Source organism: Oncorhynchus mykiss, chromosome 13, assembly GCF_057628025.1.
Source record: "Oncorhynchus mykiss isolate SJ-2025 chromosome 13, ASM5762802v1, whole genome shotgun sequence".
Taxonomy (NCBI): Eukaryota; Metazoa; Chordata; class Actinopteri; order Salmoniformes; family Salmonidae; genus Oncorhynchus; species Oncorhynchus mykiss.
In genome coordinates this window covers 59,728,064-59,751,279 of record NC_143034.1, presented here as the reverse complement: position 1 = coordinate 59,751,279, position 23,216 = coordinate 59,728,064, and the positions used below count along the sequence as shown (strand labels likewise).

The window sequence follows — 23,216 nt, the reverse complement described above, 5'->3', positions numbered from 1 at the left end:
GTTTCATATAAATATACAATCGGTGAGTCTAAGGATAAACTCCCTTTTCCCCAGGGTGTGATATTGTATGTGATAGCACTGTAGGCCTACACGATGCAGATGGATATGGGGGGGCCTGCTGTTATTACAATGGCGGTAGCTGGGCCAGTCCAGACACATAGCCAGGAGCCGTCTTATCATTGAAGCTATTCTCTTTCATCTTCATCCCATCTGACATTTTCTGGATAGATGGCCAGAGGCTGAACACTCATCTGGAAAGCCCCTGAGCAATAGACAGTTTGACATACATATTTGTATAGGAGGTGTAGGCCCACACACAGGTTCAAATCAGCTCCTTGCATTATTTGTTTATCATGGCATCCCCTCCACCAAGATGTTCCTACAAACAACCAAATGTACTGTACAAACGGCAATACATGTTCTACCAACATACACACATTGTTTTGTTAACAGTCAGTATGATCTACAAAAGGTACTCATACAATTTTAATTTTAACAAGTAAAACTTTATTGGAATGATACATGTTGCAAAATATGACTTTATTTTTTTAAAACATACTTGTTGTGTCCTAAGGGTATCCGTCAAGTTCTCCTGAAGGTAAGATAATTAAGACTGTCAAAGGCAGATATACAGTATTGTTTCCGGGGGGGTACAATAGACTACACCATCACCGTACCCAAATTGGGAAGGAAAAGGATTCAAATGTTTGTTGAAAATACACTTAGAAAATATGAAAATTAAAGCAAAGTTTTCTCCATGATGTAAAAAAAAAAAAAAAGTAGAAGTTCAATGTGAAGAATATGTAAAACTAGAACGCTAACAAAGGCAATCAAACAGAGTGAAAAGATGAACACAGAAAAGCTGATGATAGGGTTATAATGATGGGAGTGGGAGGCGGTCAGTAGAAACAGGAACAAACATTTCATAGACATGAGGTCATGGGTTAGGAAAGCCTAATTACATTTTTAAAAGCTGTCACATCAGTGGTTCATGGAGCTTATCCCGCCTCTAATCACTGAGTGACTTTTCCAGCACAACTGTAAATGTTTGCAGGACCAAATGGTAAAAATTGTTTTCTGAACACCAATTGACCAACTTTCTAGTCACAACTTAGGCTTACATGATCACATTTCTTTAAAAAAAAAAACATTTTAAATAAAGACATGATTGGAGAAGTGAGGTGTGCTTCAAAGGGTCCTAGCAAGGCAGTGGAGGTGACTGGATACCTGTAGCTGGTACTGACCCTCCCTTACTACTAACGATGCTTAGAAAGACCAGAGGGATGCAAAACAATGAAACAAGCAAAATATCAGTTGGTTGTGGTATATGAATGGTTGCAAATCTGAAATAGTCATTAAAACATGTCATAGGTCCTGGACATCTTGCATTGGTTGTTTTTCGTCACATGCAAGAACCGTGATTTTTATAATACATACGTAACATTTCTTCTTCAAAGAGCATACGTTTGGAAGTCTGTATCTCCACTCGATACGTTCATTTTCTTCTGTAAAGTAGCCTTCTTACCACACCGCTCCAGACATTCAGATGCAACCTCTAGGACTGCCAAAGAATCATTTTCAAAAATTTGAATGTGAACATTCAGTAGAAATAAGCCATACTACAATAGACTTAATGACAAAACTGATTGAAGGATAAATACTGTATATTATTAAACACACGAAATGCATTTGAGAGGTGCACACGGTGTGGTGCCTAATGAAGGCTGGTGGGGGTCCAAATCACTCAACATTTAGTGTCTACATAAGAAATGAATATAACCTTATTACCCCAAAATAAAAGCTTGTGGGAAAACAAAGTCTTGTTGACAATCAACTAAACCATGTCAATGTGTTGCGTCATCACACCTCTGTCTACAAACCAGCCATTGGTGAGATTTGGGCTGCGATTGTCTTGCATCCAAAAATATGACATTGCAAATAAAATAATCACAGGATAGCTTTTCAAAATCCATAAATCAGATTGTTATACATTTTATCTCATGAGGAAAAGGAAAATAATTTGACATTTACATCCTGACTTCCAACAGTCATACATTGTGAAAGGGTCCATTTGAAGATGATGAATTCAGGGGATGTAGGAGTAAACAGGCCAGCAGCAGGTTGAACAGAGCTGGTGAATTAACATGATTAAATCAGCATTAACCGTTCACATCTAACTGAACACTGAATGAAATGACATGATTTCTGCCAGATAAAAAGCGGGCCTCGATCCATCATACAAAAGGGGCAGGTGAGAGTCAGTTTGAACATTTCAGATACCTCACCACGACCAGAGCTTTACTCCTTTCACATCTTTTCTTTTAAAAGTGATATTGTACAAAAATAACATTTTGCTACTTTTTCCTGCGCATTAAAATCCACCACCTTTATAGTTAACTGACAAACATGTCTGCGTAAGCAATGTCCTTACCTTTGCGAATTTGGCAGAATTCATACTTGTTTGTTTATTTCTGAAATCTTCATTTCGGTTTCACAGCTAAGAGACAACTTTGGAAAAAAAAGATGGATATTTACGTTTTTCTATAATATATCAACATGTATAAATGTGCTATGAATTAAATAAACACTAGTCAGAGAAGAGTGTGTGATCATTATGTTAGTCACTGCTTTTTAACCCACCCTTCAACACTAACACACAAGCACAGATTGACTTGAGGACACAATGACCCTCAAAGGGTTTTAAAATGCTCTAATAAATTCAGTTGAAGAGGAAAAGACAGACTTAATTAACATTAGAAATGCTCATGTACACAATTTCACAGGTCCCGAAAAAAAGGTAGTGAGACCTAAATGAAAAGAGAGAAATCATTGTTTCTCTGATCAAAAAGTGGTCAGCACTGCTTGAACTGCAAGCGATGAGAGAATCCTGAAACCAATAATCATGCCACAACGAGCGGACAGAAGGCGTGTGCAGAGAGTGTCAAGCTTTCAACTAGAAAGGGCACAAGGGCTGATGCCACCAATAGCCAAAGCTCTGCACCAATGCTTTCGACACGGTTTTGCAACCAGTTGGCATTATGATAGGCACGTCTGTTGGACTTGGTATTGCTTGGACAGATTCAGGATGGAGAGACAGATGTGGGGGGGGGGGGGGGGGGGGGGGATTGGGGTAACAAGATAGGAGTGGGTGGACAATTACAAAACAAGAATGAGGTGCCCTCATTCATTGAGAAGCTTGTAGAGGACCCACTCAGGAGGAGCCTAGATTCAGTACCAGAACATCAATGCCTCAACCTGCCTGCAATGACTCAAAATGTGTCGCTACACCTCTGCCAAGATACAAACCAACTGAAGAGAGAGGTGGTTAGCCCCTACCCCTTCTACCCTCGCCACAAACACAAGAGGGAAAACAGAACATGGATAAGTAACAAGGTGAGAAACAATCAGAAAAGGCAACACTGCTGGCTCTTTCAGGTCTTTTCTCTCGTTCTTTTTCCACTCGCTCTTCATTTGGGGGGTGGGGTTGTTACATTGTTGATGTCGTAATTACAAAATGCAAGTTAGCAGTCCAGCTTATCACCTCTCCTCCCATTTCCTTCTGTTCCCGCCTTTTCTCTCTACATCCCTGGCTCTTTCCGCTACTCCTGGTTGGGCCTAGAACTCGGCAAACTCCTTGCCACATTTCTCTGTGAAGGAGACTCGGATTTCCTCTTCCTCATAGTCGTCAAAGTTGCTGGTGTCACCGGGGCCTTTGCACTTGGGAATAAACGGTGCCTCCACCTGAAACACAGAGAATACTCAGATTCTTGCTACTGTAGCTTTCACAGTATCATTCCTCCTTAGTTTCTGACATATGCGGTTTGACAGTCACTGGTCATGGACAACATGTTATTAGTCAAGTGGACCCCATTCCAACTATGTAAGACTATGTGAGTAATGCATGTGTAACATGTCTCCAAACAAGACCAAGCCAAATGGCATTAGCTCTGAATCATACCCCTTAAATCATCCCTCCCTTTCCCCAACCCAATCTCTCTGTCCCAACCAAACCTGCCTCTCTCTCCAGTGGCTATACAGTGAACAATAGAAGAGCCATGGAAGCAGGCCTTCTCACCTTCCTCTGGTAAATGGCAATCCAGTCAGTGGTGGCGAACCACTTGTGTCCCTTGATGTCGTTGACTCCGTTGCGCAGGTTGCCAAAGCGCTTGGTCAGGTCCACCTGGAGCAGGTTCCTCAGCAGGTCCTTCAGGTCCGAGCTGAAGTGGGAGGGAAAGCGCACCTGGGGACAGAGACACGTCAAGGTTGTGTTCAGTAGAAAACTTTCCAAAACAGAAAAAAAGGAGGGAGGAACTCTAGTCATCCGTTACAGAAATGTTAATTTTTCCTAACAAATATGACTCCGTTACAGAAGACCAGAGATTGCCCATAGACTGACAGGGCCTGTTCAGTCTTTCCCCCCTAATGATTAAGGTTAAGATTGGGGCTAGATAGGCTCAGATCTAGGAACAGCTTATGATAAACTTCTTTAACATGTGGCTCACTGCTGAGAGAGGTCAGTGGGTCATGTTGACACCACAATACATTTACAGTGGGGCTGTGGAGTCATGATGATCTATGTAGAGGGGATTGGAAAACAGGTCCGAGCTAGAACTCAGCCTAACAAAGTGCTGTGTATATATGAAGACACCAAGGTCAGGGGTCAGAAGAGAGTAATGCTAATGTGAATATAGCAACAAAAGCAGGAAAGGCACAGTAGGACAATAACAATCCAACCATTTAATGCAGATGAATTACCTGACATGAAAAAAGTCACAACCGGGATGATGGAAATGCCAGTGCAATTTTATAAATGCAAACAGACAATTCTTTTGTTGGACATGTTGGAATCTTTTTTTTTTTTACCCCTTTTTCTCCCCAATTTCGTGGTGTCCAGTTGTTTAGTAGCAACTATCTTGTCTCAACACTACAACTCCCGTACGGGCTCGGGAGAGACGAAGGTTTAAAGTCATGCGTCCTCCGATACACAACCCAACCAAGCCGCACTGCTTCTTAACACAGCGCCATCCAACCCGGAAGCCAGCCGCACCAATGTGTGGGAGGAAACACTGTGCACCTGGCAACCTGGTTAGCGTGCACTGCGCCCGCCACAGGAGTCGCTGGTGCGCGATGAGACAAGGATTTCCCTACCGGCCAAACCCTCCCTAACCCGGACGACGCTAGGCCAATTGTGCGTCGCGGACCTCCCGGTCGCGGCCGGTTACGACAGAGCCTGGGCGCGAACCCAGAGTGGCACAGCTGGTGTTGCAGTACAGCGCCCTTAACCACTGCGCCATCCGGGAGGCCCATGTTGGAATCTTTTTGTCTCTAAAATGAATGTGAGAAATGGCAGTGGAAACACCTTTATGCGTAAATATTGATATAATGACCATCATATCGAAGTAAACTTGGAGTCACGCAGTGTTATGTGTGATCCTCTCACTTCGACTCGGAAAAGCATGCAGTTTATTAGGCTACAGATGAAATAAGTTCTGAACTTCACAGGGTGGTGAAGTAGAAGTGATGAGCTTGATGCTCCTTTCCTATAAATATTGAGGGTCTTATTCTGGTGACATGATGATCGATGCTTGGCTGTCGTTTGACCCCCAAATAATATTGCTCTAATCCATAATAATCTCATAATGTAGGTACCTACCTGCACTGTATCTGCGAGATGTTGGCTAGAGCACACATGCCCAGACCAGAATGGACACATTCGCTATATAAACAACAGTTTGTGACGAAACCATCAGTAGAGTTGATCATTTCGATGGAAACCTATTTAACATGGATCTTTCCATTTCAGGACATGGGAATTGACCTCAAAAGTTACTATGTGCAATACGTCATCACGCACAGCCTTTTATTCACCACAAGTCTATTTGATAGAAACATCTCTGGTGGGAAAATGTGCATATTGTTTTATGCATATTTTAGAATACTCACATGAAAATCTTTTTCAAAGTGGATGGAAACCTAGCTACAGACAGCTAATTAGTTTGGAGGTAAATTACAATGAACTGCCTTATCTGACTGGTACTGAAAGCAGGTCTTAAAGGAAGAGTGTAATCTGGGTTTCTGTCTGATGTACTCTGTACTCACCTTCCCTGATACAATCTTCTCATAGATCTGAATGGGCTGGTCAGCAAAGAAGGGAGGATAGCCAGCAGCCATCTCATAAATCAGCACGCCCAGAGCCCACCAGTCCACCGCCTTATTATAACCCTGGGGGGGAGGGGGTAGAGAGAAAGAGGAGTGTTAGATTCCCAGGGAAAGAGGCAGAACTAAGCACAAAAAGAATGAAACGTGTCATGCATAAGCTCTTCTCTAGTCAGCGGTTGTAATTATGGTCAGAGCTATTTGTGAGTGGCTGTAGTGACATGATCTTTGCTGTGTCATGGTAATGACCCCTATGTTATGGTAAAAACCCAGTGTTGTTATGGATACGAGGTGTGACGGCAGGCCGGGGGTTTGGTGGTGACCACTCACTTTGCTAAGGATGATTTCAGGGGCCAGGTACTCCGGAGTGCCACACAGCGTCCAGGTCCGGCCCTTCACTCGCTTTGCAAAACCAAAATCTGTTACCTGGGAGGAACACAGATGTCTCAGCAATGACGATCAACAGTTCAGTTCTGACATTCGCTTAAAGTTATACTTCCAGGATTTTGGCAACGATGCCCTTTATCTACTTCCCCAGAGTCAGATGAACTTGTGGATACCATTTTTATGTTTCTGTGTCCAGTATGAAGGAAGTTAGAGGTAGTTTTGCGAGCCAATGTTAACTAGCTTTAGCATAATCACTGGAAATCTATGGTATCAGCTAGCATGTGATCCCTTTAACACTTGAACCGCCTGGCCTTTCAGCCTACCAGCACCCGCTAGAGACCGTTGCCGTGCGTTCCCTTCAGCATATGTATCAGACGCAGATCAACCCCCAAGGTGTAGCAAACATAAGCACAAAGTAAAACGTAAGAGAATTGTAACAATCTGCAAGGCACTGTCAAATTATTAACATGGGCGTCGATGCTGATATATAAGCATAACAAACTCATTACACCATTGTTGTTCTAGATTAAATTAACTGCTTCACCCTTATCATTCAGTTAGGCCATTTGACTATGTGTGTGTTCTCACCTGTATGTATCCCTGGTTATCAATGAGCAGGTTCTCTGGTTTCAGATCTCGGTAGATGAGGTCCAGTGAGTGAAGGTATTCAAAGGTCAGAACAATTTGGGCGGCGTAGAAGCGGGCGTGGGGCTCACTGCAGTCAGAGAGAGCGAGAGAGGTCAGAGGGCAACATGGACACCACAATATATTTACTAGGAGGCTGTTGTGGAGTCATGGTCTATGGAAAATGGGGAGGGTTAACTACTGTAGCTATTTGGTTATATTTCCAACAGTGGGAGACCAGTAAACAGACTCACCTGAACCTGCCAATTCTCCTTAAATGTGAGAACATCTCACCACCAGGGACATACTCCATCACCATATACAGGTTAGTGTTGTCCTACAGAGAGAAATATTTCACACAGTTGAGTTGTGAACCTCACCTTCACACACAAACGTGGAAGTATGTTCCGTCAGGAAAATGTGGCGCCGGACATTTGACCGCATTTAAAATTGACCAGACACATTTGCATTGGGAGCGTAACCTGATTAGGGGGTCCACCCACGGTGCTCAGAATGGCAGGAATCACATTTAGATTATGGTAATTAATCATAACAGAACATGCAAGCCCAGGATGCAATAACATGTCCCCTTACTGCACACTTTGAAGATGCTAGAATAACTGTCCACATGTACTTTTCCTCAGCCAACAAGACCAGTAACAAATAGTAAAACCATTAGCCTATGCACTTTGGGGAAGCAGTCACCATAACAAATTGCACCTTTATAATAAAACATTCCATGCATCATCCCGTTTGCAGACTTATGTAAGATAGTAGGCTATTTGTAATGTGATGAGCATATTGGATAGTCATAATTTAGGCTAATAATACAACTCAATCAAATGTTTGTATAAAGAGTTGAATGACTGGCTGTGTGCATATAGCGTAGATGCCTGGGCTACAGTAGACACCCTTCTTTCTTCGCATGGGAAAAACATCTCATTCAATTCTACTACACCTTGTGTGACCTGGAGACATTAGCAGAATCTTTAACACCACAAATGACAGGGTAGCCTACTCTGCTGCCATTGACAAACAGATAATAAAAACAGACAATAAAAACAACGTTGTCCATAGAATAGGCCAGACAGAAGGGGAGACAAATAGGAGGAGGGCAAGCTAAACTGGAGGAGGAAATGATTGTCCAAAAAAAAAAAAAAAACCTTAAGTAGCACTGACCCAACAATGATAGAGTGAATATGAGCAGTGCATAGTCACCGGTGATATGGCCGATGCTCTCCGCTGTTGCCAATAAGATAAACAGTAAATCTAAGTTGAATTTTGATAACTAAAAGACAGTCGAGTCTTTTCATTGTCTTCTCTTTACAGAAATAGCCATATGCTTCCTAAACTGTGTTTTCCCCACAATTGAGTTTGGAAATATTGCAATATGCCTAGATGGGCCTCTACTTTTCAATGACAGTGGCAACCCAAATTGCGCACGCTGCCTTTCCTTCCGACTGTAGGCAATGCAATTTAAAACAATCCACAACTTATTATTTTTTTAAGGCTAGGGGAAGCTAATGTTTCTCTGTGGCCAATTCATGCTTTAGTAGCCTCATTTGAATGATTGTATTTATTTATGTCTGTGTAGACAGGAGTAGGCCAATTAGGCTATAATCATTTTGGCAATTGAACTCAATTTACTTTGGGAAAGCTTAGCTTCCCCTAGCCTTTTGGACACACCCCCTATGAGCCCATGTCCATCTACTATCCCCCATCGTTGGCCTACTCTGTTGGTCAGCTTGTCGAGAAAGAAATAGCCCAAATAGACTCTGCGACAGTTGTGGGACGATAGAGCCCAAATTCATATAACCAGTAGGCCTGTCTACATAAAAACAGAAATGAATGTGATGCAACAGATCAGAACTTCAGCTTAAAATGTTGATCAACATTATTAGCGCAGCAATGCACCAAGGCAACATGAGAATGTGCATTTGGCTACCGGACAATAAAAAACTAGTTGAAAACCAATAGATCATGAGAGAAATAGTATACTGGTTTCAATGCTATATGGAAGTCTTTATTAAATAACTGCCTCCACGGATATGGTGGGATTTTGCCTAGGCTACTTTGAAGCAAGGTAAAACATGCCTCATGTACTAAAACATTTCAAATAATCAAGTAGCTTCTCAAAATGCAAACTACAATTTAAACGCGCTGCTGAAGCCTGCCTTTGTTGCCTATGCATTTGAATGGTGAACAGGAAGCACACTTCCAGTTGAGAAACAGAAATATTAGCTATTTTTAATCATGGCCCATTAAATATTTTTAACACACAATTTAGAATTATTGCGCAATGATTGGGCTTATAAAAGCGCTGTATTACAGATTTTCCTCTCAAAGGTTCTGTATCGGTATGCTGTGCACGTGTGATAAGAGACATAATGAATATACACACGTGCCAATTTAATTCCACAAAATGAACACATACCGATAATCGGTCAACGTATTTACATCAACTGGTATGTCCATCAATGAATAGGCCCCCAATAAATAAATAAATAAATAAATAAATATATTTGCAAAGGGTATTTTTTTCCCTTCTCCCAGACCATGGGCCAGTGCCAATTTTACTTCGCACCTTAAAAAAATACAACAAAAAATACGCAGCCAAAAGTTGGCTATTACCGGCTAATGGAAACCCTGAAACACACATGAACGCATGCACCCACACGCGTGTCCAGCAGTACCTTGAAAGAGTGCTCCAAACGCACCAGGAAGGGGAAGCTGACGGCCTGCAGGATGCGTTTCTCATTCAGCGTGTGTTCTATCTGCTTCAGCTTCACCACCTGAGGGGAACAAACCAGGACACCTTGTTAAGCAAGGAGAGCCCCCTACATCTCTGACTAATGGGCTGAGAGACAGTAACAGCACCAGTGTTGAGGGGGTCAGATCCATTTCACATAAATCAAAAGATTAATATAAATGTGTATTCATTAATATAAAAATATCTACATGTACTGTAAAAGAGGACTTGGAGTCAATTCACTAACTGAATTTGAATGAAAACTCCCTAGGCCACATTACCATACCTTCTGTTTGTCAAGTATCTTCATGGCAAAATGCTGGCCCGACTCTTTGTGCTTGACCAGCATGACTCGACCAAACGAGCCCGTGCCCAGGGTCTTCAGACGGTCAAAGCCATCCAAGGCTGCGGTGTTCTGGAGAGGAGAACATGTCAGTTAGAACAGGGAAACAAGCCCAACACCGGCCAGAATGCCTATCAGGGTGCCAGAGTCAGGTTGAGTAGCAACACTGGACTCAAACTACCCATCAAACTTCACCCTGTCCTGTCAAAAAAACAGGCAAAGCAGGATGTGATACGGATTGAGACATTCAGAAAGTGCAATGCGTCAGGCAACTGTTAGTCCTGCCAGTGCACACATATTGTAGCAAAGGTATGAGTCATTCTTACATTACTACAATAGCAAATTCAACTTGTGTTAAGCTAAAAGAAAAAGGAGGGAAAGTGTTATGCCAAATGCTGCACATAATCAGTAAAGATATCATCCTATTCTAGACCCGGCTCATTTATTGTGTGTGCCCCAAAGCATAAAAATATGAAGTTCCAACAAATGTGATTCTAGTTTGATCCAGCAGAGGGCACACTTCCCTTCTCACCCAGGCGTGACTGACACTGGGCTGGGCTGGTATGCTGGGGTCTTTGAGCGTGTGCAGGCCTGTCATTCATTCCCACACTTCCCTCTTTCCTAACTCACCTGTGCTGGATTCTCCCATTTCTTGAGGAAATCCTCTTTGGCTTTGGCAAGAAACTCCTTCACTGTAACAGAGCAAACAGATGGTTTAGCACCTACCCTACTTCACGACACACTGATTCCATCAGACACATTTAGATGAGAACGAGGATGTTGTGATACAGTTCAGCAGAGGTTCACGTCTATAACCACTGACCAGAGCTATAATATAAAGACTTCTCTGTAAGGCTAAATAGTGATATTTTGGAGATGAACTTGAGCGTGTGTTAGAATGAGTCTTGTGTACCTTACCGGTGGCACAAGTATATCCCATGTGTAGCCTAGCCCAAGGCTGCCCATCTCCCTCACTCTGGCCACACAGACAGGGCTCATTTCCACTGATGTTGAAGCCAAATCAACTGAGGTCAGGTTATCGAATACTTACTTCTCCAGCCATGTCAGAACGAGAGCAGAGAGCCAATCGATACAGGCAGTCTATGTGAATGTATTGTGTGTGAACGCATTACGGTCTCTGTGCCAGTGAATGTGTGAGAGATTTTATCCACTCCAAAGTGACTTATCATAACCTTTATACAGTCACACACTCTAGCTCTAATGCACACATACACACAGACACGGCATCACATGCAGAAGTGCAGCACATCTCTTCCTCTTATCTTTATTGGGCTGATCATTGTGCTTTGTGGGAACATGTAGATACCAGCCCTTCCTCATTAATCCCTGCTCATATCTATCTATGCCTCAACACTGAGGACAGTGGCTGGCTGCTACTTGTATGAGAGTACCAGTACCACTCAACACTGGCTGGCTGGCTGTCTGCCTGCTACTAGTAAGTTTACATCACTACCATTCAACACTGGGGACAGTGGCTGGCAGGCTGCTACTAGTAAGCAGTACTATTAATACTACTATAGGATACAGAGGGCTGAGGGGAGAATACGTACACTACAGTAAATCGATGGGTTTGTCAGAGGAAAGCTGAACATTTAAATCTGTCACCCTCTTAAACCAGTATGCAATTTTTCCTTAAATTAAGAGATTAAACAGATCTTGAAAATCTTCTGTATCAATTTATGGCTCACACATGGATAGCCTAATACACCATCTGTAATCTGGAGAACGCCACGCAATCCTTACATTCCATAAACATTTTTGTTCTGGCGAGCTGCGCGCTTGTCCCTTTCATAGTATAAACACTTAGTTCATAATATATTGTAAGAATTGGAATTCGTAACATATCATACAAAATGGATGACGTTGTACACAATTGTTGGGAAACCATTTTGGCTCGTGAAAACAACTCAAAACTACTGGATGAAATTATACAAAACCTCTGGAGCATCACTAACAGTCAAAACCTCAAAGCCATACAGACCCTTGTGATCAGCACTAATATCTCCTCAGTGGTTCTGCTTTTCTCCATTCACAAAAGGGGCTATAAACACACACCTACCCACCCCTCTAGCAGCTCTCTCTGGAGAACTCCAACAGAAGAGGAAGACCAGAGAGCAGCACTGACCAAAGTTCATAAACATGACTACAACCATGTTGCTCCCATGCCAGAGCCATTGAAAAGAAAAGCAGACTAGTCTCCTGGGAGAGTACATTTCTCAGTCAGTTTGTTCCTTTATTCCCAGCTAAGTAAACCCCAACATAGTCTCCCATAGAGGACACTCCTTCCATACTGTAGGCCTAGAGCCACAACTAAGGAGGGAAGTTACGTCTAGCTATCAAACAGCTCAACAGTTAAACCAACAATGGTCCAAGTGGAATTGACTTGATCTAGTGCAGACTTTGTTAGATTTGCGAGGCTTGGCTGCCACGAATACCATCTGATGGGTGGAAGATGATTCCTAGCCTTCCTCTCCACTGCCACCCTCCCTTACCGTCAGGGATCACTATGGGCATCTCTGGTGCTGCAACCGCTGCCTCTGCAGCCCCGGAGCCAGAGGTGGACCCAGACTCCCTCTTCCTGCTACCATGCCTCCTGGAGCTCTTCCTGTGGCTGTCTGAGCCTGACATCAGCCCTGTCACTTCTACGTCGCGACCTGCCTCTTCTTCCTCACAGTGGTTGGCTCATCGCCCCTTCTCCCATTACGTCCAGAAACACAGACAACCTTCAACTTCCTTGGTTTCTTCTCTCACCTTCTACATTCACTTTCCAGTTTCATCTGTCTGTCTTGTGTCCTGGCAAAGAGCAGAGCTCATTCAGCAGCCAGAGACCCTGGTAGTCCAGAGCCAAATAAAGCCCACAGTGCTCTGCTCTCGTTACAACAACTCGCATAGATCAATTGGACCTGTGCGCCGTTTGTATCTATAGTTATTCTGCACACAGTTCTACCTCCTGCTCCCTATCCTTTAAACACACATCAACAGCAGGGGCCTGGTCACCAGGGGGAGGGGCATCACCACAGCCAGGGGTTATATTTATGAAGCCCAGAGAGGATCTCTCCTATGGAAAAAAAAGTAATGACAGTCCTCTGCTCTGTCAAACCAGGAGATCAACCTGAATTCCTGGCACCATCAATATTACTCTCATCAACACAACCCATCAGTAGACCAAGGGGTTTTTCTGCTCAGATCATGTGATCAGGAAAACCTCCTGGGTCTACGTAAGTACCCATGTGAGATGCCACAGCAGGACGGTGTGAAACCATTTCAGATGTTTTTCGAAAGAGCTTGTTTCTAAAGAAAAACCACAGTCACAAACCAACCACAGCTAAAACACATCCCCTCTAGTGCCCAATGCAACACACCACTGTGCCCCTGCGTCCAGGATCGATGTCTCGATCAATCCCATCTCTCCCCTGGGCTCGGCTGGGATCCTGTGACGCAGGCACAGGGGGTTAGATTGGGGCACGCTGACCGAGATTTCACTCTGGAGCCCGCCAAACCACATCCAGTCCACATCAGACCTAATTTATAGAGCACACAGCCCGCAGGCAACGCATTAGACAGTGGACGAGTGGAGCTGGACATAGAGATGTGGGGGAGGGGGGGGAGGGGGGATGATACAGAAAGCCACACTTGTGGGGGGGGGGGGAATATACATATATATAGTGAAGTGAGAGGGGGAGATGGTGAGAGAGAGGAAGTGAAGGAGAACGAGGATGCAGAGAGACATCCGTTGGGTGTGTGAGAGAGTCCAGAGGAAATGGGCGATAAGTCCACAACCCAGCCACTTCACAGACCTCAGACCTTACAGTCCTCGTGGTTTGCTTCTCTGGGCACTGTACTGTCAGGTACTTAGGTTCAGTCAGCACTTGGAGTTACAAGAGGTGAGAGTGACTGGGCATTCTTACAAGAGTATCTGAGCATGCCCAGAAGAACAAAGTGCCTTTAAAAAGAGTCAAGAAGTGCTGTGCTATACAAATAACAGCCTGGCGCTGTTATGCAAGCCAGTGTAAACCACCCCGCCAGCCACCCACATATTTATAGCCACAGTGAAAGCTCCACCGTGACAGTGTAGCGTCACAGGGCTAAATGCATGTCATTTCATATAGAGGGACTGACTACTGAGCAGTACCCACACAGAGGGACTGGAATGACATGTTCAGATATGCAAACCCAGATTGAAGGAAGCTAGGGTGAGTCAGACATCTTGTCCCCGAGACAGACACATGTGGCCCGGAGCACATAGAGGGAACCCCGCTGGACAGACACACCGGCAGGTTTCCCGGGAGACAGACAAACGGCTTCCCTGGAACTTTGTGACGCAGCCGACACCAGGCAACAGAACAAAACACGAGGTGCTGAATCAAAAAGAGCTTTGTATGTGTTGGCCACACAACATCAGTACAAAAACAACTAACCTAGCCAAAAACCAAAGCTAATCAAATTGAGTCTACTTCCGTAAAACCCGGACCAAAGCAAAGTCATCCTGTCCAACACACACAGCTATGTCTTACTATACATGTGACGACTTTTTGGGGACAAAAACATTTGATTCACATTCAAAATCCTATTTTCCCTAAACCTAATTCTAACCCCAACATTGCCTTTTTACAAGTGAGAATCAGCAAAACGTCCACACTTCAGAATTTTAGTTGGTTTAACATTTGTGAGAATTTTTAGTACTCACAAGTATAGTAAAACGCACACAGAGAGCACAGAATCGACAAGAGAACTGGAAAACCGTGCGATTGTGCATACGGACGGCTGACACACCCAGTCACATCCCCCTGCCCCCCTCAAGCCACTCCCACCAATCACTCCCCTCCCTCGTGAGTGTCGTGGGAACAGGCTCCGCCCCCTTTCTCCAGTCAAGTCAGTTCAGTCAGTCACTCACTCCAGCAGTGGGCCTCTGGCTCCTCCTGTGGCTGGCAGTGTCTGCCCTCCCCACCGCTGGTGTTTCCCAGACAGGGCCCAGCGTGCTGGAACAGCCTCCCCGCCAGCCTGTGCAGCATCGACATGGCACCAGCCTAGGACCTGTAGCAACTAGCAAGGAAAAAGTGTCCTTCAGAGAGGAGCCCTGAACTTCGAGACAAGTGGAGCACCACCGACCCTTGGAGGATTCTGTATAGGAGTTTGGATATCTGACTAGACTTGAAGCTGTCCTGCCATGTTATGTAGGTAGAGACAAAGCCTGACACTCTGCAGCAATGAATCCAGAGGCTCCTCCACTTCCTGCCTGAGCTCATACACTGTCCACCCTGCTCCTTCCTGTGGGCCCTGGCTCAGCTCTCCACAGCAACGCCTCCGCTATGTCTGTCTGTATCAGGGAAGAGAGGGCAGGCAGGGCTGAGAGACAGGGTCCACCTGAACCGGACCTTAAGCCTCACCGTCCTCTATAGTCTCGTCTCTCAGAGGGGGCTGCATGTTGTCCTTTTCCTCTGGTTGTCCAGTTGAAAATAGCTGCCGTGCCGGGCGTAAGCGTCTGAACCCCCGGTCTGCACCTGTCTCTGGGGATCAGGGCGGGCCCATAGCGAGGCCATCCAGAACGATAAGGATGTCAAGCATGGCATGTGGACAAACCTCTGACGGCTCTGGGACCTCCTCTGCCCCCGCCCAGGGGTCGGATCTTAGCAGTGTGCAGCTCTCCGCTAATCCCTCCATTAATACTACATCAATACCATTTAACAACAAAGCTGTGTGCTTAGACAACTGAGAGGCGGTGGAGCAGTGATCTCTGGGCGGCCTCGTTTCAGTGGGACACAGACCCCAAGAAAAGGGTTAATGCTACCAGGCTGGTCCGCTCTTCACATGTATGCTCCACCAGCAGCCGAGGCTCATTTCACAGACACCCGTTCCAACCAAGCGCACGCCAATGTAACAGCTAGTGTTATGGATGCATAGCCTACACTACACTGTTTTTCCAAACCTGCTCCGGGACTGCCACTCCGGGACTTCAGTTACAGAGGGTTAAAAGACCAGGATATCAATGAGGGAGAGACAGTCACCACTTATAGGGAAGCAGAGAGACAGTGGAGGAAAAGGGAAGCAGCGGGGAAACAAATGGATGGCACCGGCTAAAAGCTGTGCAGAGCAGCTTGAGAGGGAGCCGCGACCCAGAGATGGGCAGGAGGGCACACAGAGTGTTCTTGTTCTAAATGCTGTTCATCACATGATGTTCAAGAGACTCCTCACAGGATCACGGTTTAGCCTGGAGAGGATCACACCACCCGCATCATATGACCCCGCCCCTGTGCCTTCAGTGTCCCACCACACCCTCTCTCTCCTTCAGTCAATTACAGTGTGGGATTCAAGGCTGATGACCACTACTGTGTTTACATTGGGGTTCCCCCGAGTAACATCCATTATATAAATAAACAGTCAGACATCTGGCAAAGTTTGGCTTCTTAAAGTTGTATAGGCTGGGGCAGGGATAAACACTGAAGTCCCAAAAAAGAGGAACATAACAAGGACCATTCTATCCTCTATTCCAAACTAGGCTGACTATTTCTCCTGAAAAGCTGCATCCAAAAAGGACATCTGCAGTGTGTTTAAGTCCTATACATAGCGATTTACACTGAAAGTAGAGGATCTTCCCCCTGCTACCTGACAGGTGTGCCTCTGTAGTGGCACCGATTGGCCTAGACCAGGGAAGGGCAACTGGCAGTCTGTGGCCACCCCTTGGATCAATTTCCACCAAAAAATGTTTTACAATATATAATATTTTGGGGAGGGGGGACTCATGCAGAGTCTGAACTTACATTTGAGCGTTATAACATTGGATTCTGTCACATGCTTCGTAAACAAACGGTGTAGACTAAAGGGGTCTGCATGCTTCCCAGCCGAAACAGTTTGGAAGAGTTTGTCCATATATGACGACGACATTGTGACGTTGTCTTTGGACTTCGGAGAAGGTTTTTCTCCGACTGTTCGGGCCCACAAATTATTTTCTGGAAGCAAGCAGAGTTCAGAGCCCCGTTGGTGATTGGTCAACAGTAGGGACTCTTCAATAAAGTATTTTTCATTCAACGAATAACTCATTTTCATGCACATTTTTTCATTACAAAACACTGCACCAAACATCTTAGATGTAAAATTGCGTGACTAAGAACTCTGCAAAAACGTCAACATGACAGAATTCTTGAGTTAGATTAATTATAATTGAGGAAGTGTATACTGGCTAAGGTGTCTCAAAAAGGACAAATAGTACTATTGCCACATTTCTCATTTTTCAAGCAAAGGTCTTAAAGGAATATGCAAGCATCCTCGTTCAGCTAGGCGCCAGCCGAACAGAAGCATGCTGGCGCCTTAACAGTGAAACGCTTGCTTACAGGCCCTTCCCAACAATGCAGTAAAAAATAGACAAAAATAACAACAAGGAATAAATACACAATGAGTAAGGATAACTTGGCTATATACACGGGGTACCAAGACCGAGACAATGTGCTGGGGCACAAGGTAATTGAGATATATATATATATATATATATATATATATATATATATATATAGGGGTAAAGTAGCCAGGTAGCCTAGTGGTTAAGAGTGCTGGGCCAGATCTGACTTTCCTAGTTAAAAAGGTAAAATAAAAAGTGACTAGGCAACAGGATAGATAAACAGTAGCAGCATGTGAGATGAGTCAAAACAGTTAGTGCAAAGAGGGTCAATGCAGATAAGCAAATAGCTAACTGGACTAACTATTTAGTAGTGTTATCGCTTAGGGAGGGTAGAAGCTGTTCAGGGTCCGGTTTGTTCCAGACTTTGTGCATCGGTACCGCTTGCCGTGCAGTAGCAGAGAGAACAGTCTGACTTGGGTGGCTGGAATCTGATCATTTACGGCCTTCTGACACCAACTGGTATAGCGGTCCTTGATGTCAGAGAGCTCAGCCCCAGTGATGTACTGGGCCATACGCACTACCCTCTGTAGCGCCTTGTGGTTGGATGCCAAGGGGTTAACATACTAAGCAGTGATGCAGTCAGTCAAGATGCTCTCAAAGGTGCAGCTGTAGAACTTTTTTAGGATCTGAGGGCGCATGCCAAACCTTTTCTGCCTCCTGTAGGGGGAAGAGGCTTTGTTGTGCATTCTAAACAACGTGTTGGTGTGTGTGGACTAGAGGTCGACCGATTATTGGAGGACCAAAAAAGCCGATACCGATTATTGGAGGACCAAAAAAGCCGATACCGATTAAAAATCGGCTAATTTTGTAATTTATTTGTAATAATGACAATTACAACAATACTGAATGAACACTTATTTTAACTTAATATAATACATCAATAAAATCAATTTAGCCTCAAGTAAATAATGAAACATGTTCAATTTGGTTTAAATAATGCAAAAACAAAGTGTTGGAGAAGAAAGTAAAAGTGCAATATGTGCTATGTAAGAAAGCTAACGTTTCAGTTCCTTGCTCAGAACATGAGAACATATGAAAGCTGGTGGTTCCTTTTAACATGAGTCTTCAATATTCCCAGGTAAGAAGTTTTAGGTTGTAGTTATTATAGAACTATTTCCCTCTACCATTTGTATTTCATTAACCTTTGAATATTGGATGTTCTTATAGGCACTTTAGTATTGCCAGTGTAACATTATAGCTTCCGTCCCTCTCCTCACTCCTCCCTGGGCTCGAACCAGCAACACAACAACAGCCACCATCGAAGCAGCGTTACCCATGCAGAGCAAGGTAAACAACCACTGCAAGGCTCAGAGCGAGTGACGTTTGAAACGCTATTAGCGCGTGCTAACTAGCCAGCCATTTCACTTCGGTTACACCAGCCTCATCTCGGGAGTTGATAGGCTTGAAGTCATAAACAGCGCAATGCTTGACGCACAACGACAAGCTGCTGGCAAAACGCATGAAAGTGCTGTTTGAATGAATGTTTACGCGCCTGCTTCTGCCTACCACAGCTCAGTCAGATACTTGTATGCTTAGTCAGATTATATGCAACGCAGGACACGCTAGACAATATCTAGTAATATCATCAACCATGTGTAGTTAACTAGTGATTATGATTGATTTATTTTTAAGTTAAGTTTAATGCTAGCTAGCAACTTACCTTGGCTTACTGCAATCGCGTAACAGGCAGTCTCCTTGTGGAGTGCAACAAGAGAGAGGCAGGTCGTTATTGCGTTGGACTAGTTAACTGTAAGGTGGCACGATTGGATCCCCTGAGCTGACAAGGTGAAAATCTGTCGTTCTGCCCCTGAACGAGGCAGTTAACCCACTGTTCCTAGGCCGTCATTGAAAATAAGAATGTGTTCTTAACTGACTTGCCTAGTTAAATAAAAGGTATAAAAATAAAAGCAAATAGGCGCCCAAAAATAACGATTTCCGATTGTTATCGGCCATTCCGATTAATCGGTCTACCTCTAGTGTGGACCATGTTAATTCCTTAGTGATGTGGACACCAGGAACTTGAAGTGCTTGACCTGCTCCACTACAGATGTGGATGGGGGAGTGTTCGGCCCTTCGTTTCCTGTGGTCCACAATCAGCTCCTTTGTCTTTCTGGCGCTACGGGAGAGGTTGTTGTCCTGGAATCACACTGCCAGGCCACTGACCTCTCTAACGACGGTCTCATCGTTGACTGCGATCAGGTCTACTACCACCATTGTCTCATCAGAAAACGTAATGAAGATGTTGGGAGTCATGCACGGCCACGCAGTCGTGGGTCAACAGGAAGTACGGGATGGGAGTAAGCATGCAACACTGAGGGGCCCCCGTGTAGAGGGTTTGTGTGGTGGGTGTGTTGTCTAACCTCACCATCTGGGGGGGGTGAGCTTGGAGGGCACTATGATGTTCAACAATGAGCTGTAGTCAATGTAAAGCATTCTCACATAGGTGTTCCTCTTGTCCAGGTGGGAAAGGGCAGTGTGAAGTGCAATAGGGATTGCGTTATCTGTGGATCTGTTGGGGAAGTATGCGAACTGAAGTGGGTCCAGGGTGTCTGGGATGGTGTTGCTGTGCGCCAAGCCATTCAAAGCATTTCATGGCTACAGATGTGAGTGCTGCGGGGCGATAGATTACCTTGGCGTTCTCGGGAACAGAGACTATGGTGGTCTATTTGAAACTTCGGTATTACAGAGAGCGAAATCACACAGTCATCCAGAACTGCTGGTGCTCTCATGCATGTTTCAATGGTGTTTGCCTCAAAGCAAGCATAGAAGGCATTTAGCTGGTCTGGTAGGCTCGTGACACTGGGCAACTTGTGGCTAAATTACCCTTTGTAATCTGTGATAGTTTGCAAGCCCTGCCACATCCGACGAGCATCAGAGCCGGCGTAGTATGATTTGATTTTAGTCCTGTATTGACGCTTCGCCCGTTTGATGCCTCGTCAGAGGTCATAGCGGGATATCTCATAAGCGTCCGGATTAGTGTCCCGCTCCTTGAAAGCCGCAACTGTAGCCTTTAGCACAATAGTAGAATACACACGGTGCAATTGCAAAATGTGGTTGGTCATCAGCAGTTTCTCTTATTCAAGTTAACATTTTTTAGGTTGTAAGTTAGCCTAGCGGTAAACTATCTAAACTGGTTGTAATCATGGTTGAATTACCGACCCATCGATTTTGTTAGTCACTCTGTCATATATTAAAAACATTTCTGCAACAGGTTCTCTACGTCCCATGACAAAATGTGTAGAACTACAGGAAATTAACTCTTATAACTTAAATGTAGCACTTAGGGCCCCCCCCAAAAAAGGCTTTAGCACTTAGGGCCCCCCAAAAGGCTTTAGCACTTAGGGCCCCCCAAAAGGCTTTAGCACTTAGGGCCCCCCAAAAGGCTTTAGCACTTAGGGCCCCCCAAAAGGCTTTAGCACTTAGGGCCCCCCAAAAGGCTTTAGCACTTAGGGCCCCCCAAAAGGCTTTAGCACTTAGGGCCCCCCAAAAGGCTTTAGCACTTAGGGCCCCCCAAAAGGCTTTAGCACTTAGGGCCCCCCAAAAGGCTTTAGCACTTAGGGCCCCCCAAAAGGCTTTAGCACTTAGGGCCCCCCAAAAGGCTTTAGCACTTAGGGCTCCCCAAAAGGCTTTAGCACTTAGGGCTCCCCAAAAGGCTTTAGCACTTAGGGCTCCCCAAAAGGCATTCTTTGGAGCCTAGACCTCTGCCTGCAAGTGTGGGTATCGATGTGGTTACGCAGACCCTCGAGCCACTGCAGCCCCAAATGAAGAGTTCAGATTTGTTGTGGCCCCCACCCCCATCAAAGTTGCCCATCCCTGGTCTAGATAAAGATGCAGTACTACCAAACATACACGTGAAAGAGCAGTGTAGTAGTCAATTCAGTTGGAGTTTCACATCAAACTCAGTATTGACAGTCCTGCAGAGAACTATTAACTGTTGTACATGACCCCTAGGTATGACAGGTGGTATCCTAGGCCTAGCATTTGTTGTGAAAATGGGATGCAGTAGGTAGATAGATATGTGTAGTGGTAATTGGCTGACATGGGCGTGTGGAGGTGGCCCGTCTGGTTTTGGGGGGTTTCCTGGCTACAACCAGACCAACCTTTTGGAAATTCAAGATAAAGGCTTTACCTTTGTCAATATTCAATAGCTATATAATAATATATAAGCGCACAATCTTATCAACAAGAGTCCAAAGTGAAAAGGGGGGTCTGGGGCGCGTACAATTGATCATACAAGCTTACAAGGCTGGAGATGGGAGAGAATACATACATGTAATGACTAGGCCACAAGAGGATATTGAATGCATATTGGATATTACTTTCATCCCTCCCGTGTAGCAATGCAGACATGTAACAAACCTTAGTTACTGTTAGTTGTCAAGCAGCTAGTACTACTAAGTTACTAGTAGGAAGCAAAGTAAACTCACCACTTTCCATCTCGTTGCCCTTCTTGGCGGTGGGCGCGTTGCCCATGATTGCAGGCCGATAGGGATCCCTTGGATCTGGGTTACTTTTGAGTTTTCAGGAGCCTTTTGAGTTCTGTATTTAAGGAAGCTGGCTACTAGCTGGCTGTTATCATGGCTAACTAGCCAACAGTCAATTGTACTCCGCTACTACTTTTCCTTTATCCGCGGTTGGGGGGGGTAAACTAGCTAGCTGCACAGGCTAGCTAGCTGGCCAGCCAATGGCTAGCCAACAACCTAGCTAGCTAGCCGGTTTTCCCTCTAATTCTGTTGCGAATGTTGCTTAGCTCTCTCTACCTGGTACAATCAAGAACGTCGAACCGGTTCGGCGCGCCTGGCTGGCTCGCTAGCTATCGTCGCCTTCCTAGCTAACTATCTATCAGTCAGTCAGTCACTTACAGACCCCACTAAAGGCCCTTTACTTTCCAATGTATTCCGACACAAAAACCTTATATATCCACTTTTCCAAGTAATTATTATTGCAAATCGATAGCAGCCCCTCCCTTTCCTGGAGCTCAGGTCCGATGATTTCTCAGGTTTCAGATCCGATCAGCTGTGGTTTACTTGCCAAAATCAACAGCCCTCCATTAATCCTCAGACTACAGAGAGACGAACTCTTGCTTCAGAGATCCACCCCCTGAATATACCTCATTGGTCAATACTTATGTGACAGACAGTACGAGACAACTGTTGATTGGATATGCATCAGTAAATCCAATCGTTGTGATGTTGTGATTTGTCTATTGGTATCTGTCAAATTGTCTTTTTAGCCCGCCTTCTCAGACCAGCTAATAACGTCATCTATTATTTTCTTCTTGTTTGCCAAATGGTTGGTTTTTCCTTGCTGATTTTGGTTTAACTCAATGGTCGAGAAATTCAGGTGTGATTCACCGCTTCCAAAAGTTCGTCTTATTCGTGCATAATAAAGTATTATCGAAATGCAAGGCCTGTAGCAAACTGGCCCTATACCGACCCCTCCCGCCCGACTAATCCGTGATTGGTTGTGTGACGTCAAGACGGGCTATTTTTAGAAAGTTGGTTAGAATTTAACGCACGCGGAGACTACATTTTCAGAATATC

General features: G+C 44.7%; 1 protein-coding gene across 2 annotated transcripts; it reads right to left on the bottom strand.

The window, feature by feature from the left end:
* Window positions 1-484: 484 nt before the first annotated feature.
* LOC110486718 (cAMP-dependent protein kinase catalytic subunit alpha) lies at window positions 485-23,143 on the bottom strand. 2 transcript variants are annotated; one of them, XM_036941415.2, is made up of 10 exons: window positions 22,101-23,143; window positions 10,890-10,951; window positions 10,203-10,331; window positions 9,861-9,959; window positions 7,422-7,504; window positions 7,132-7,258; window positions 6,487-6,582; window positions 6,100-6,222; window positions 4,076-4,240; window positions 485-3,741 (listed from the first exon to the last, which is right to left on the bottom strand). In XM_036941415.2, the coding sequence occupies exons 1-10, from the start codon at window positions 22,144-22,146 to the stop codon at window positions 3,616-3,618; spliced, it is 1,056 nt and encodes a 351-aa protein (XP_036797310.1). In that variant the 5' UTR covers window positions 22,147-23,143; the 3' UTR covers window positions 485-3,615. The 2 variants fall into 2 exon arrangements, with proteins under 2 accessions (XP_036797310.1, XP_036797309.1); XM_036941414.2 differs by lacking the exon at window positions 22,101-23,143 and adding an exon at window positions 15,175-17,616 and having other exon boundaries at window positions 491-3,741.
* Between the last annotated feature and the right edge of the window lie 73 nt (window positions 23,144-23,216).

Bases quoted from the DNA above. Each gene is read 5' to 3' on its own strand.
- LOC110486718 (XM_036941414.2), bottom strand. From the start codon at position 15,298: ATGTCGATGCTGCACAGGCTGGCGGGGAGGCTGTTCCAGCACGCTGGG. The intron at 9,960-10,202 runs GTATGGTAATGT...TGTTCCCCTCAG, and splicing joins AGATACTTGACAAACAGAAG to GTGGTGAAGCTGAAGCAGAT. The intron at 6,583-7,131 runs GTGAGAACACAC...TGTTCCTCCCAG, and splicing joins ATAACCAGGGATACATACAG to GTAACAGATTTTGGTTTTGC.